At 43.8% G+C, this 14,442-nt stretch overlaps 1 protein-coding gene across 1 annotated transcript; it reads right to left on the bottom strand.

Moving 5' to 3' along the window:
* Positions 1–2,610: 2,610 nt before the first annotated feature.
* LOC120045150 (Krueppel-like factor 6) lies at positions 2,611–7,810 on the bottom strand. The gene is made up of 2 exons (XM_038990072.1): positions 6,824–7,810; positions 2,611–4,388 (listed from the first exon to the last, which is right to left on the bottom strand). Exons 1-2 carry the CDS (start codon positions 7,473–7,475, stop codon positions 3,637–3,639), a joined length of 1,404 nt encoding a protein of 467 aa, XP_038846000.1. The 5' UTR covers positions 7,476–7,810; the 3' UTR covers positions 2,611–3,636.
* Between the last annotated feature and the right edge of the window lie 6,632 nt (positions 7,811–14,442).

The following is a 14,442-nucleotide window of genomic DNA, read 5'->3' as shown; positions in this document are numbered from 1 at the left end:
CAACAATCACTACAGAGTTACAAACTGCCTCTGGAAGCAACGTGAGCACAATAACTGTTAATTGGGAGCTTAATGAAATGGGTTTACATGGCCGAGCAGCCGCACATAAGCCTAAGGTCAACATGCGCAATGCCAAGCGTCGGCTGCAGTGGTGTAAAGCTCACCGCCATTGGGAAAGGGGGATACCTAGTCAGTTGTACAATTGAATGCCTTCAACTGAAATGTGTCTTCCGCATTTAACCCAACCCTTCTGAAACAGAGAGGTGCGGAGGGCTACCTTAATCGACATCCACGTCTTTGGCGCCCGGGGAACAGTGAGTTAACTGTCTTGCTCAGGGGCGGAACAACATATTTTTACCTTGTCAGCTCAGGGATTCGATCCAGCAACCTTTCGGTTACTTGACCAATGCTCTAACCACTAGGCTCATTATACTCTGGAGCAGTGGAAACGCGTTCTTGGGAGTGATGAATCACGCTTCACCATATGGCAGTCCGACGGACAAATCTGGGTTTGGCGGATGCCAGGAGAACGCTACCTGCCCGAATGCATAGTGCCAACTGTAAAGTTTGGTGAAGGAGGAATAATGGTCTGGGGTTGTTTTTTCATGGTTCAGTCTAGGCCCCTTAGTTCCAGTGAAAGGAAATCTTAATGCTACAGCATACAATGACATTCTAAATGATTCTGAGCTTCCAACTTTGTGGCAGAGTTTGGGGAAGGCCCTTTCCTGTTTCAGCATGACAATGCCCCCGTGCACAAAGCGAGGTCCATACAGAAATGGTTTGTCGAGATCGGTGTGGAAGAACTTGACTGGCCTCCACAGAGCCCTGACCTCAACCCCATCGAACACCTTTAGGATGAATTGGAACGCCGACTGCGAGCCAGACCTAATCACCCAACATCAGTGCCTGACCTCACTAATGTTCTTGTGGCTGAATGAAAGCGAGTACCCGCAGCAATGTTCCAAAATCTAGTGGAAAGCCTTCCCAGAAGAGTGGAGGGTGTTAAAGCAGCAAAGGGGGGACCAACTCCATATTAATGCCCATGATTTTGGAATGAGATGTTCGATGAGCAGGTGTCCACATACTTTTGGTCATGTAGCATACTTTATGCCACTGTTCATCTGTAGTCTAATAAGCTGCACGCTTTCCAGACGAGTCGTAGTGGGAGGACCACACACCATATCAAGTTTACTTTGATATGATGGTTATTATATCAATATATGCGCATAAAGGCGTTTCCACCGCCATAATTCGCATAATTAATTTTACCGACACAAAAAGATCCTACAATGTTGAACAAACAAATGATCTGTCAGCATTTATAAAATTGTACCAAAACGTCCTGTTTCCATCACAGCTGTCGTTATTATTTTTTATATGGTATGACTTTACCTGCATAAAAACTGTGGATGGAAATGTGGTTTATGATGAAAACACAACAAATACAGTACCAGTCAAAAGTTTTTCTTTATTTTTTACAATTTTCTACTTTGTAGAATGATAGTGAAGACATCAACACTATTAAATAACACATATGGAATCATGTGGTAACCAATTAAGTGTTAAACAAATCAAAATATATTTTAGGCCTGATTCAGTCTCCTCTGAACAGTTGATGTTGAGATGTGTCTGTTACTTGAACTCTGTGAAGCATTTATTTGGGCTGCAATCTGAGGTGCAGTTATCTCTAATAAACATATCCTCTGCAGCTGAGGTAACTCTGGGTCTTCCTTTCCTGTGGCAGTCCTCATGGAGAGCTAGTTTCATCATAGTACTTGGTTTTTACAACTGCACTTGAAGAAACTTTCAAAGTTTCAGGATGGACTTTTATTTTTTGTATTTAACTAGGCAAGTCAGTTAAGAACAAATTCTTATTTACAATGATGGCCTAGGAACAGTGGGTTAAGTACCTTGTTCAGGGGCAGAACAACAGATTTTTACCTTGTCAGCTCAGGGATTCGATCCAACCTTTCGGTTACTGGCCCAACGCTCTAACCACTAGGCTATCTGACTGACCTTTGTCTTAAAGTAATTATGGACTGTCATTTCTCTTTGCTTATTTGAGCAGTTCTTGCCATGATACGGACTTGGTCTGTTACCAAATAGGGCTATCTTCTGTATACCAACCCTACCTTGTCACAACACAACTGATTGGCTCAAATGCATTAGGGAAATAAATTCCACAAATTAACTTAAGCCACACCTGTTAATTGAAATGCATTCCAGGTGACTACCTCATGAAGCTGGTTGAGAGAATGCCAAGCATGTGCAAAGCTGTCATCAAAGCAAAGGGTGGCTACTTTGAAGAATCTTTCATCTAAAATATATTTAGATTTTTTTCACACTTTTTTGGTTACTACCTGATTCCATGTGTTCACTATTATTCTACAATGTAGAACAATCTTGCTGTTACATGATTGTACAAAACACAGGGCCCTAGATGAGCAATGCCAGACAGCAAGGGCAGGGTAGTATAGTTATCTGCGTTTTATGATGTGTAGAACATATTGTAATAACCATATTTTATAATTAATAAACTTGGTGTCTAGTGTACTGTTTATGAAGTCATATTTTAATGTAACAATATTAAACAAAATAATCCAATAACACTCTGAAAATGTGACTTTTTATTGGTAAATCAAAAATGTACAAAATAAATTCATTCCTGTTCAAAATGAACAGGCTAATGAAAACAATATACAACAGAAGCATCACTTTAAATACATATTTTCCCTTCAGTTTTGGCTTTATAATTATAGTGTTAAACTGTTGATAAAGATCTGCATTTAATACCAACAAAAACACTATTAATTTCTGTATTGTGCTATCCACTCAGCCAAAGTGTTCTCTATTTCCATTTTACCAGGTGTGTGTAGTTAACGAAAATCAACCCTTGATGCCAAACTGTTGTATAAACCTTTCCAGGCGGAATCTGCAGACCTGCTCCTATCTGTGACTGCATAATGAACACCCTTTTATGCCAATTAAGAACATTGTGAACAAGCAGTAATAGAAATAGATTATTCTTTACTTGTTTTTTGTATTTTACCCTCCTTTCTCCCCAAATTTCGATCTTGTCGCGTCGCTGCAACTCCCCAACGGGCTCAGGAGAGGCGAAGGTGGAGTCATGCGTCCTCCGAAACATGACCTGCCTAATCGCGTTCCTTAACACCCGCCAAATTAAGCCGGAAGCCAGCTGCACCAATGTGTTGGGGGAAAAACGGTTCAACTGGCAACCGGGGTCAGTCCGCAGGCACACGGCCCGCCACTAGGAACCGCTAGAGTGCGATGAGCACTAACCTGGACGACGCTGGGCCAATTGTGCGCCATCCTATGGGACTCCCGGCCACAGCCGGTTGTGGCACCGCCCGGGAATGAACCCGGATCTGTAGTAACACCTCTAGCACCGCAATGCAGTGCCTTAGACTGCTGCGCCACTCGAGAGGCCCAGAAAAGGAAAGGGTAACTAACCACTAGCCTACCTGAAATAGATGATTCTTACATGATCAGCTTATGTACATTGTCAATTAAATAATATTAACTTTGATTAGGGTGAACTTAACACACAAAATTAGTACCATCATATCATGTTTACAAAATATGTTTGTATGAATGTGTGTACCAAATCCATCCTGATTAGGAATCCAGGGACTGTGAGTGGAGGTGTGGCCATGTATAGGAGGGCCCTGCTTGGAGTAGAGACAGTGCCACTGCCGGGTGGGTTGTGGTGGGAGCAGGTGAGTGGGTCAGCCTGTGCTTCTTGAGCTGGCCTAGCTCCCTGAAACAGCAGCCACACTGGGCACAGCGGTAGGGCCTCTCCCCAGTGTGGATGCGCTGGTGCTTATGCAAACTGTCCAGGTGTCGGAAACGCTTCTCGCAATACCTGCAGGGATATGGCCGCTCACCCGTGTGAATGCGCTGGTGTGTCTTCAGGCAGTAGAAGCGGCGGAATCCCCGGCCACACACGTTGCAACGATGCACCTTATCCGAGCTCTCCCTTCGGACTTCAAAAGCCCCTAGAAGACCAGCGTCCCCTGCAGAGGGTGGGACAAACCCCATGAAGTGACCATCATTGTCACCATCATTATCAATGTGAGCTGGCGTCTGTGGCAGTTGTTGTGATGACTCAGGGAGGTGGGACTCCAGCATACTTGGGACCTCAGGGTCGTTTTCAATTTTAACTGTTCTTTTGACTTCATCCACCTCATCGAGCACCTGGATCAGGCCTAGGTCATTCACATTGCCTGCTGGGTGACTCTGGCCCATCTCCAACTCAAAGTTGGTAATATCAGAAGTTCTGTGAAGGTCCTCTGCTGCCACTGTTCCTCCCTCCTGCTCCTGTTGAATTATTCCAGAGTCCTCTCCTCCACTTGCACGGACTTTGTACTCTGAAAGAGATAAATGATATCATCATGATCAGTGAGCAGGAGACTTTTCATTTGTTGAGTACATGCAAATAGGGCGATTCCATGCCAGCATAGCCTGAATATATTTGGTATCTCAGATTGTTCTGGTAGTTATCACATAGAAACTTCATTGGGAAGATGGATGTTTGATATGTTTTTTACATTTGTAAGCATGATAAAAATTTAAAATACATTTAAGTGGCAATTTTGGCACTTTTTAGACCTATACATGGACCCAATGATCCATGAACCAACCGTACATGATACAGACAACAGCTTAATGTCGTTATACTCATAATAGAGTGCTCTAAAATATGGAGAATCGCTATATTATAAAATACAAATCGCACACATGCATTTATTCAACATTAAAACTAATATTAATATTTCAAAAGTACCCTTTTTGATTTGGTAAATTGTTAGACATTGTTTTAAACAATATACAAGTACGTCACATTTCCTGATTAGGGACTGTTACTTTTAAAGTTCTGATTAATTTTATGACCAACACAGTGAATGCAAAAATGGATTCAAGGGGAACTCAGTGGTCCTCTGTACCTCAGTTGGTAGAGCATGGTGCTTGTAATGTCAGGATAGTGGGTTAGATTCCCGGGACCACCCACGTGTAAAATGTATGCACGCATGACTGCAAGGTGCATTGGATAAAAGCATCTGCTAAATGGCATATACAGTGGGGCAAAAAAGTATTTAGTCAGCCACCAATTGTGCAAGTTCTCCCACTTAAAAAGATGAGAGGCCTGTACTTTTCATCATAGGTACATTTCAACTATGACAGACAAAATGAGAAAAAAAAATCCAGAAAATCACATTGTAGGATTTTTCATGAATTTATTTGTAAATTATGGTGGAAAATAAGTATTTGGTCACCTACAAACAAGCAAGATTTCTGGCTCTCACAGACCTGTAACTTCTTCTTTAAGAGGCTCCTCTGTCCTCCACTCGTTACCTGTATTAATGGCACCTGTTTGAACTTGTTATCAGTATAAAAGACACCTGTCCACAACCTCAAACAGTCACACTCCAAACTCCACTATGGCCAAGACCAAAGAGCTGTCAAAGGACACCAGAAACAAAATTGTAGACCTGCACCAGGCTGGGAAGACTGAATCTGCAATAGGTAAGCAGCTTGGTTTGAAGAAATCAACTGTGGGAGCAATTATTAGGAAATGGAAGACATACAAGACCACTGATAATCTCCCTCGATCTGGGGCTCCACGCAAGATCTCACCCCGTGGGGTCAAAATGATCACAAGAACGGTGAGCAAAAATCCCAGAACCACACGGGGGGACCTAGTGAATGACCTGCAGAGAGCTGGGACCAAAGTAACAAAGCCTACCATCAGCAAGGGCATTGAAGATGAAACGTGGCTGGGTCTTTCAGCATGACAATGATCCCAAACACACCGCCCGGGCAACGAAGGAGTGGCTTCGTAAGAAGCATTTCAAGGTCCTGGAGTGGCCTAGTCAGTCTCCAGATCTCAACCCCATAGAAAATCTTTGGAGGGAGTTGAAAGTCCGTGTTGCCCAGCAACAGCCCCAAAACATCACTGCTCTAGAGGAGATCTGCATGGAGGAATGGGCCAAAATACCAGCAACAGTGTGTGAAAACCTTGTGAAGACTTACAGAAAACGTTTGACCTCTGTCATTGCCAACAAAGGGTATATAACAAAGTATTGAGATAAACTTTTGTTATTGACCAAATACTTATTTTCCACCATAATTTGCAAATAAATTCATTAAAAATCCTACAATGTGATTTTCTGGATTTTTTTTTCTCATTTTGTCTGTCATAGTTGAAGTGTACCTATGATGAAAATTACAGGCCTCTCATCTTTTTAAGTAGGAGAACTTGCACAATTGGTGGCTGACTAAATACTTTTTTGCCCCACTGTATTATAACTCCCTCTGATGGTGATTTGCTGAATCCTACAGGAGGGCAGTGGTTGGTTAATGAACTATAATGTCAATTTCTATGTATAAAAATGATAATTTCTTCAAAAGTGGCAGAGCCCACTCTGGAAATGTGATGTGTTTGATGAGTATATTGTTGCAAACAATGTCTAAAGAATAAGCTAAATCAAAAAGGGCATTTTATGTTGAATACATTTGTTTTTTTCTTCTTAAGAATATAGCCACACTCCATATTTTAGAGCACACTATTAGGAGTATAATGACACCAACATGTCTGAATCGTGTACAGTTCACAGATCATAGTCTTTCAGGAACCATGTGTCATATTTTCTCAAATTGTTTGTGAAAAGGGTAAAATGCATGTTAAACATCCTTTCTCCCAATGAAGTTGTGAGAATTGACTATAAAATCTGATACCCAAAATATTTTTGGGCTGAGCTGGAATCGCCCAGTATAAATGTATATGTGTAGGATGTAAGCCTACCTTTCTCTGCAACGCCATCGTCTGTAATGTAGAATTGACCCTCTGTATCCTCCTCAGTGTGATGAGATGAGTTTCCAACCTCTAATTGTGGCACTTTGGATGTTCGTGAGGGATTGGTAGAAGAGACAGTGGAGGAGGATGTCCGTATTCTTCTCAAGTTTTCGCTGCTCCTGGGCCATTCATGCTGCACTGTTGGTAAGCAAAGACCGACACTGGGGAGTGACTTAGAAAACTGTGATCGTGTGGATGAGGCTCGAAACGACTTGGGGCCACGGGTCGTGAGCATATTGGAAGGACTCCCCGAAGCAGTGGGGGGAAAGAGAAAAGGAGACTCTTCGGAACCAGGTCCTAAAGCACCTGATCTAGGCTGATTGTGATTAAGAAGTAAACACTGTTTGATGTTCTTCTCGGCTGCTGTCATGTAGTACCGTGTTGCTTTGAGTTCACCCTCAGATACGTCAAGTCTCTCTCTCAAACTTTGGTTCTCACGATGAGACTCAGCAGCAGCAGTCCGAGCAGCGGCCAGTTTGATACCGACTACTCTAGCAGTTTCCTTCAAAACGGCTTCTACTGCACACCTCACTGCCTGTTCGATGGTCGATGCAAGTTCATATTTGAGGAAAGAGACACTGGTCTCCATCGTCAAACTCATGGTAGTGATTAGCTCGATGTTATGTTTCCAACAGTTCGAAAAAGTTACAAATGCAAAATAACAGAAGCCTCGGGATTCAGTCCTTGTTGTTTGGTAAGCAAGGTAGCTAACGTTAACTGGCCACCGTGTTAGCTAGCTAACGTTGGTTCGATAGCAAGCCGTCTAGTTAGCCTCTGGCCAGACAACATACTGACTGTTTGCAATTCTTAAGAAACTAGCTTTTAAATCAAACAAATGAACAGCTAAATGAGTCAACTTGTTTCTCAAACAATCTCACTCAAAATCGTTTTGTTTTTTTCTTTCGCCAAGTCACCTCCCCACGTATCAGCTTTTGAGTGTCGCACAGTTATGACGTCAACGGTGTATTCTTCTTCTTTATCAGCGGTTGGCATCCAATGTTAAGGTGCATTACCGCCACCTACTGTACTGGAGTGTGGGCCAGAGACAGGGAGAAACGAAATCCTATCTGCCAGCCCCGTTGCTCTTAAAAAAAGATAACAAAATATTTGAGACTATATCTAATGACGTTCTACTCAATATACTTTTTAAACTAATTTCCTGTATCCCCTTCTCCCTCATACTAGATCTCAGCCTCTCTTTCCCTCTGATAGCAATACATGCTCCACGGTCTGTGTTTCCTGGCAATAACCACACTTTCCTGTTGGATGCTTCCTATCACATTTAAGGTCTTATTCAACCGGCTGTGTCCCACCCTTAATCTTGTAAAAAATAGCCTCCTCTCTTCTGTCCCTTCCTGCCGTCCTCCCCTCCCCGACTTTCCTCTGTACTTGAAATAAATGCCTGCCCTTAGTATCTCTATTCCACTGCTCCTGCCATCTCTGCAGCATCACTGTCCATATCAGGCTTTTTTCCTCTGCCTTGCTCTTTGAAACTACTTTACTTTACTGACTTTATTGTCCCCATGGGGAAATTTTGTTGCAGTGTCATGTACATGTTTAAAGTGGTGTTTAACAACATCAACATCCCCACTATTAAGTGCTTGTGCCCAAGAACACTAAGGTAACCTGCCTAAATGACTACCGACCCGGAGCACTCATGTCTGTAGCCATGAAGTGCTTTGAAAGGCTGGTCATGGCTCACATCAACCCATAAACCCTAGACCCACTCCATTTTGCATACCGCACCAACAGCTCCACAGATCTGGGGTGACAGGTAGCCTAGTGGTTAGAGCGTTGGGCTAGTAACCGAAAGGTTGCAAGTTCAAATCCCCGAGCTGACAAGATACAAATCTGTTGTTCTGCTCCTGAACAAGGCAGTTAACCCACTGTTCCTAGGCTGTCATTGAAAATAAGAATTTGTTCTTAACTGACTTGCCTAGTTAAATAAAAAAAGATGATGCACTCCACACTGCCCTTTCCCACCTGGACAAAAGGGTGCGTGCTCAGTCCCCTCCTCTACTCCCTGTTCGCTCATGACTGCACGGCCAGGCATGACTCCAACACCATCATTAAGTTTGCTGATGACAACGATGAGACAGCCTATAGGAAGGAGGTCAGAGACCTGACCTTGTGGTGCAAGGACAACAACCTCTCCCTCAAGGTGATCAAGACAAAGATGATTGTGGACTACATGAAAAGGAGGATGAGCACACCCCCGTTCTCATTGACAGGGCTGCAGTGGAGCAGGTTGAGAGTTTCAAGTTCCTTGGTGTCCACATCACCAACAAACTAAGCACACCAAGACAGTTGTGAAGAGGGCACGACAAACCCATTCCCCCTCAGGAGACTGAAACGTTTTGGCATGCGTCCTCAGATCCTCAAAAGGTTTTATAGCTGCACCATTGAGAGCTTCCTGATGGGTTGCATCACTGCCTGGTATGGCAACTGCTCGGCCTCCGACCGCAAGGAGGGTAGTGCGTACGGCCCAGTACATCACCAGGGCCAAGCTTCCTGCCATCCAGGACCTCCATACCAGGCAGTGTCAGAGGAAGAAAAAATTGTCAAAGACTCCAGCCACCCTAGCCATAGACTGTTCTCTCTGCTCCCGCACGGCAAGCGGTACCGGAGCGCCAAGTCTAGGTCCAAGAGGCTTCTAAGCAACTTCTACCCCCAAGCCATAACACTCCTGAACAGCTAATCAAATGGCTACCCAGACTATTTGCATTGCCCCCCCCCCCCCCCCCCCCCCCCCCTACGCTGCTGTTACTCTGTTTTTATCTATGCATAGCCACTATAATAACTCTACCTACATGTACATAATTACCTCAATTACATCGACACCGGTTGAGGTGCACATTGACACATTGACTCTGTACCGGTACCCCCTGCCGCTATTGTTATTTACTGCTGCTCTTTTATTATTTGTTATTCTTATCTCTTACTTTTTTAGGGATTTTCTTGAAACTGCATTTTTGGTTAAGGGCTTGTAAGTAAGAATTTCACTGTAAGGTCTACACCTGTTGTATTCAGCACATGTGACAAATTAAATGTTATTTTATTTGTTTAGCCAGTACATCAACTGCCTCGTTCCCCTCCACCCCCACATGGGCTGGGTTTGTTGCACCTCATAAAGCAGGTCTTGTCTGCTACGTGAGCTAAAGGACTGGAGACTCAGCAACACTGCACATGAATCAGAGAAAATAACTACTCTGTCTGGCTTGACTTCCTCCATCCACTGCAAGGCCTCACTCCTCCCTATCTGAGATACCTACTGCAGCCCTCATCCTCCACATACAACACTCGTTCTGCTAGTCACATTCTGTCAAAGGTCCCCAAAGCACACACATCCCTGGGTCGCTTCTCTTTTAAGTTCGCTACAGCTAGCGACTGGAACGAGCTGCAATAAACACTCAAACTGGACCGTTGTCTCTCCATCTCTTCATTCAAAGACTTAAACATGGACACTTACTGAAAACGGTGGCTGCTTCATGTGATGTATTGTATTGTATTGTCTCTACCTTCTTACGCTTTGTGCTGTTGTCTGTGCCCAATAATGTTTGTACCATGTTTTGTGCTGCTTCCATGTTGTGCTGCTGCCATGTTGTGTTTCTACCATGTTGTTGTCATGTTGTGTTGCTACCATGCTGTGTTTTCATGTGTTGCTGCCATGGTATGTTGTTGTCTTAGGTTTCTATTTATGTAGTGTTGTGGTGTCTCTCTTGTCGTGATGTGTGTTTTGTCCTAAATTTTATATTTTATTTTTTATCCCAGCCCCCGTCCCCGCAGGAGGTCTTTTGCCTTTTGGTAGGCCGTCATTGTAAATAATAATTTGTTCTTAACTGACTTGCCTAGATAAATAAAGGTGAAATAAAATAAAATAAAAGGCCAACAGTATGGCCATCAGCTCCGCCGTATATACAGCCAGATGATCTGTAATACGTTTCCTGACTACCACCCCACATGCCTGCACTACAAATGCTGACCCAGTACATCCTGTCCTTGGATCTTTTGAACCATTTGTATAAATGGCCACTTAATCCTGATACACAGTATCCAGACGTCTCTTAAACAAATCAGATGGATCAACACCCTCCCTATCTTTCTGTAGTCTCTCCAACACTTCTAGATCAAATACTAGCCATGTTGAATTTACAGGAATAGCTCCCGTTGGACTAAACTCCCTTCCATACAGTCCCATCTCCTTCGCTTAGGCATTACCCACCCACCCAAAACCTATGTTCTGTCTTCGCTTATGTACCCAGCATGCCTCTAAAATCCCTTTCGCAGGATGAGACACCCCATGTCCCTGTAGGTTGACCCAATAATTAATTGCCAGCTGCTGTCTTCTAATCTGCAATGGCATATCCCCCATCTCCACCTGTAGTGTGTCTCATCACTAAGATGGGCCAACATAACATAGTACACCTCATCTTTCCCAGGTGAAGTTAACCCTGCCTTACCTATTGCCCTTTTCACCTCTGTCATGGTAAATGGTGCATTCAAGGCCTCATTTACATTCTCCTTCCTATCCAGCACTCCAGGATTCTAATCTCTCGTTCTCTCTCTCCCCCTCTGCCACAGAGCTATTCACTTGGACAAACGCTTAGGCCATCATCTCTGCCTTCTCCTCATCTGTTACTGCCACATCCTTCCCACTCATCAACAGTGGATAATCCCACTCTCTTCTGACCCCACTCATCCTTTTAATCATCCCCCACACTTCTCCCACAGGTGTCGTCCTTCCAATGGCGTCACAGGACCGACGCCAACATGACCTCTTTCCTTGACGGATAGTTCTCCTCACCAGAGCTTGCTTATATTGAATCAGATGTTGGAAGTTATGTGTCCTTTTCAGTACTCTAAATGCCCTGTTCCTACTCCTCACAATATCCCCACACTCCTCCGTCTACCATGGGACTCTTTTCCTCCTCCTCCTCCTCCTCCCTGAACTCTTAGGTACAGCCTCAGTAGCTGCCTCCATTAACACAGTTCTCACCCAGTTATTCATACTATCCACATCCCCTCTCATATCCACCCGAGCCATCACCTGCTCACTCAGCTCCTGAAACGAATCCCACTGCCTACTCCATCCACTGGCACCTCCTCCTCCCTCCGGCCTACTGTGCATACTATGGGGTAATGATCACTCCCTACTGTCGAGGTTCAAGGCAGACTTCACCCCCCCTCTCTAAAGCGTGTTGTATGCATTAAAATCCCCACACCACATTACCTTAATTCTATCCTGGCCCTCCACCCTCTCCAGCACCTCCAGGTTCAATATCTGACATTATAGTAGTTCATTACCACTAGCACCCCTCCTCTCAACCACACCTCCACCATCACATATTCCTGTTCAATAGCATTTGGCAAACAACTTTAAGGTGCCTTACCGCCATCAACTGGACTGGAGAGTGGACCAGAGACAGTGAAGGTCTAAATCCTACCCAAAATTCTCATCTCCAAAGGGAAACAAAATACATAAGTAAATACCACATCCCCTGAAGATTTACCCAACAGTTCACTTAATCCTGACTCTTCAACCGCATTACTCCTCAAATATAATAACAATCGCTCACTTTCCTCGCATATTTATGGCACTGAACTAGAACAGGTTCCACTGTCTCCATCTTCTCCTCCCAGTCGGATGTTTTCCGACCAATTTCAATGTACTATTGAGCCTTGTGTGTCCCAGTCTTAGCCTTGTGATTACACTTTCCTCCCTTCTCTCTTGGCCTGAGGACATCCTGCCCCCACCTCTTCCTGGATCTTATACAGGTGTCTTCCCTTTCTCTCCCTGTGCCAAAACTCTTGCCATTTGGTTTTAAACACTGTTCTAATTAACCCCTAATCTCTGCAGCACTCTACCAATCAGACCTTTATGGTAGAGTGGCTAGACGGAAGCCACTCCTCAGTAAAAGGCACATGACAACCCGCTGGGAGTTTGCCAAAAGGCACCTGAAGGACTCTTAGATTATGAGAAACAAGATTCTCTGGTCTGATGAAACCAAGATTGAACTCTTTGGCCTGAATGCCAATCGTCAAGTCTGGAGGAAACCTGGCAGGCACCATCAATACGGTGAAGCATGGTGGTGGCAGCATCATGCTGTGAGGATATTTTTCAGTGGCAGGAACTGGGAGACTAGTCAGGATTGAAGGAAAGATGAACAGAGCAAAGTACAGAGAGATCCTTGATGAAAACCTGCTCCAGAGCTCTCAGGACCTCAGACGAAGGTCCACCTTCCAACAGGACAATTACCGTAAGCACACAGTCAAGACATTGCAGGAGCGGCTTCGGGACAAGTCTCTGAATATCCTTGAGTGGCCCAGCCAGAGCCTGTACTTGAACCCGATCAAACATCTCTGGAGAGACCTGGATATAGCTCTGCAGCAACACTCCCAATTCAACCTGACAGAGCTTGAGAGGATCTGCAGAGATGAATGGGAGAAACTCTCCAAATACAGGTATGCCAAGCTTGTGGAGTCACAACCAAGAAGGATCGAGTCTGTAATCATTGCCAAAGGTGCTTCAACAAAGTACTCAGTAAAGGGTCTGAATATTTATGTAAATGTGATATTTTAAATTATTTATTTTTTATAAATAACACTGTTCACTTAACCTGGAAGCCAGCCGCACCAACGTGTCGGAGGAAGCATCATACGACTGGCGACCGTGTCATTGTGCATGCGCCCAGCCCGCCACAGGAGTCACTAGGGCGCAATGGGACAAGGTAATCCCGGGCCTACCAAACTGCGATGCAGTGCTTGAAAATTAACCCAATAAAATAAAAATAACGAGGCTATATAAAGGGGGTACCAGTACCGAGTCAATGTGCGGGGGTACTGGTTAGTCGAGGTAATTTGTACATGTAGGTAGGGGTAAAGTGACTATGCATAGATAATAAACAGTGAGTAGCAGCAGTGTAAAAACAAACAAATAGTCTGGGTGGCTATATGATTAACTGGCTTGGGAGTAGAAGCCGTTAAAACCTCTTAGGGCTAGGGAGCAGTGTTCGGAAGTTCGGCTGAATGACTTGCCCAAAGTTAACTGCCTGTTACTCAGGCCCAGAAGCTAGGATATGCATATAGTTGGCAACATTGGATAAAAAACACTCTGAAGTTTCTAGAATTGTTACAATAATGTCTGTGAGTATAACAGAACTGATATCGCAGGCGAAAACCCAAGGAAAATCCATCCGGAAAATGATTTTTTGAGGTCACAGTCCATTTCAATGCTTGTCTATGGGATATACAAATAAATAGCTCCCAGATTGCAGTTCCTATGGCTTCCACTAGATATCAACAGTCTTAAGAAAGGGTTTCAGGCTTGTTTTTTGAAAAATTATTAAGTAGTTGTAGTTTTTCCAAGGTGTCTCTCATTAGAAATGTAGTCTTATTGCGCGTGAATGAGGTGGGCGCTCTTCGTTATTTATCTTCCCTATTGAAAATACTATTGTTCGTCTAAAATTTTATTGTTTATTTAGATATTAGAGTACCTGAGGATTAATTAGAAACATCGTTTGACTTGTTTGGACGAACTTTACTGGTAACTTTTTGGATTTGTTTGTATG

The sequence above is a fragment of the Salvelinus namaycush genome, chromosome 3, assembly GCF_016432855.1.
Source record: "Salvelinus namaycush isolate Seneca chromosome 3, SaNama_1.0, whole genome shotgun sequence".
Lineage (NCBI taxonomy): Eukaryota > Metazoa > Chordata > Actinopteri > Salmoniformes > Salmonidae > Salvelinus > Salvelinus namaycush.
This window is presented reverse-complemented; position numbering and strand designations above follow the sequence as displayed.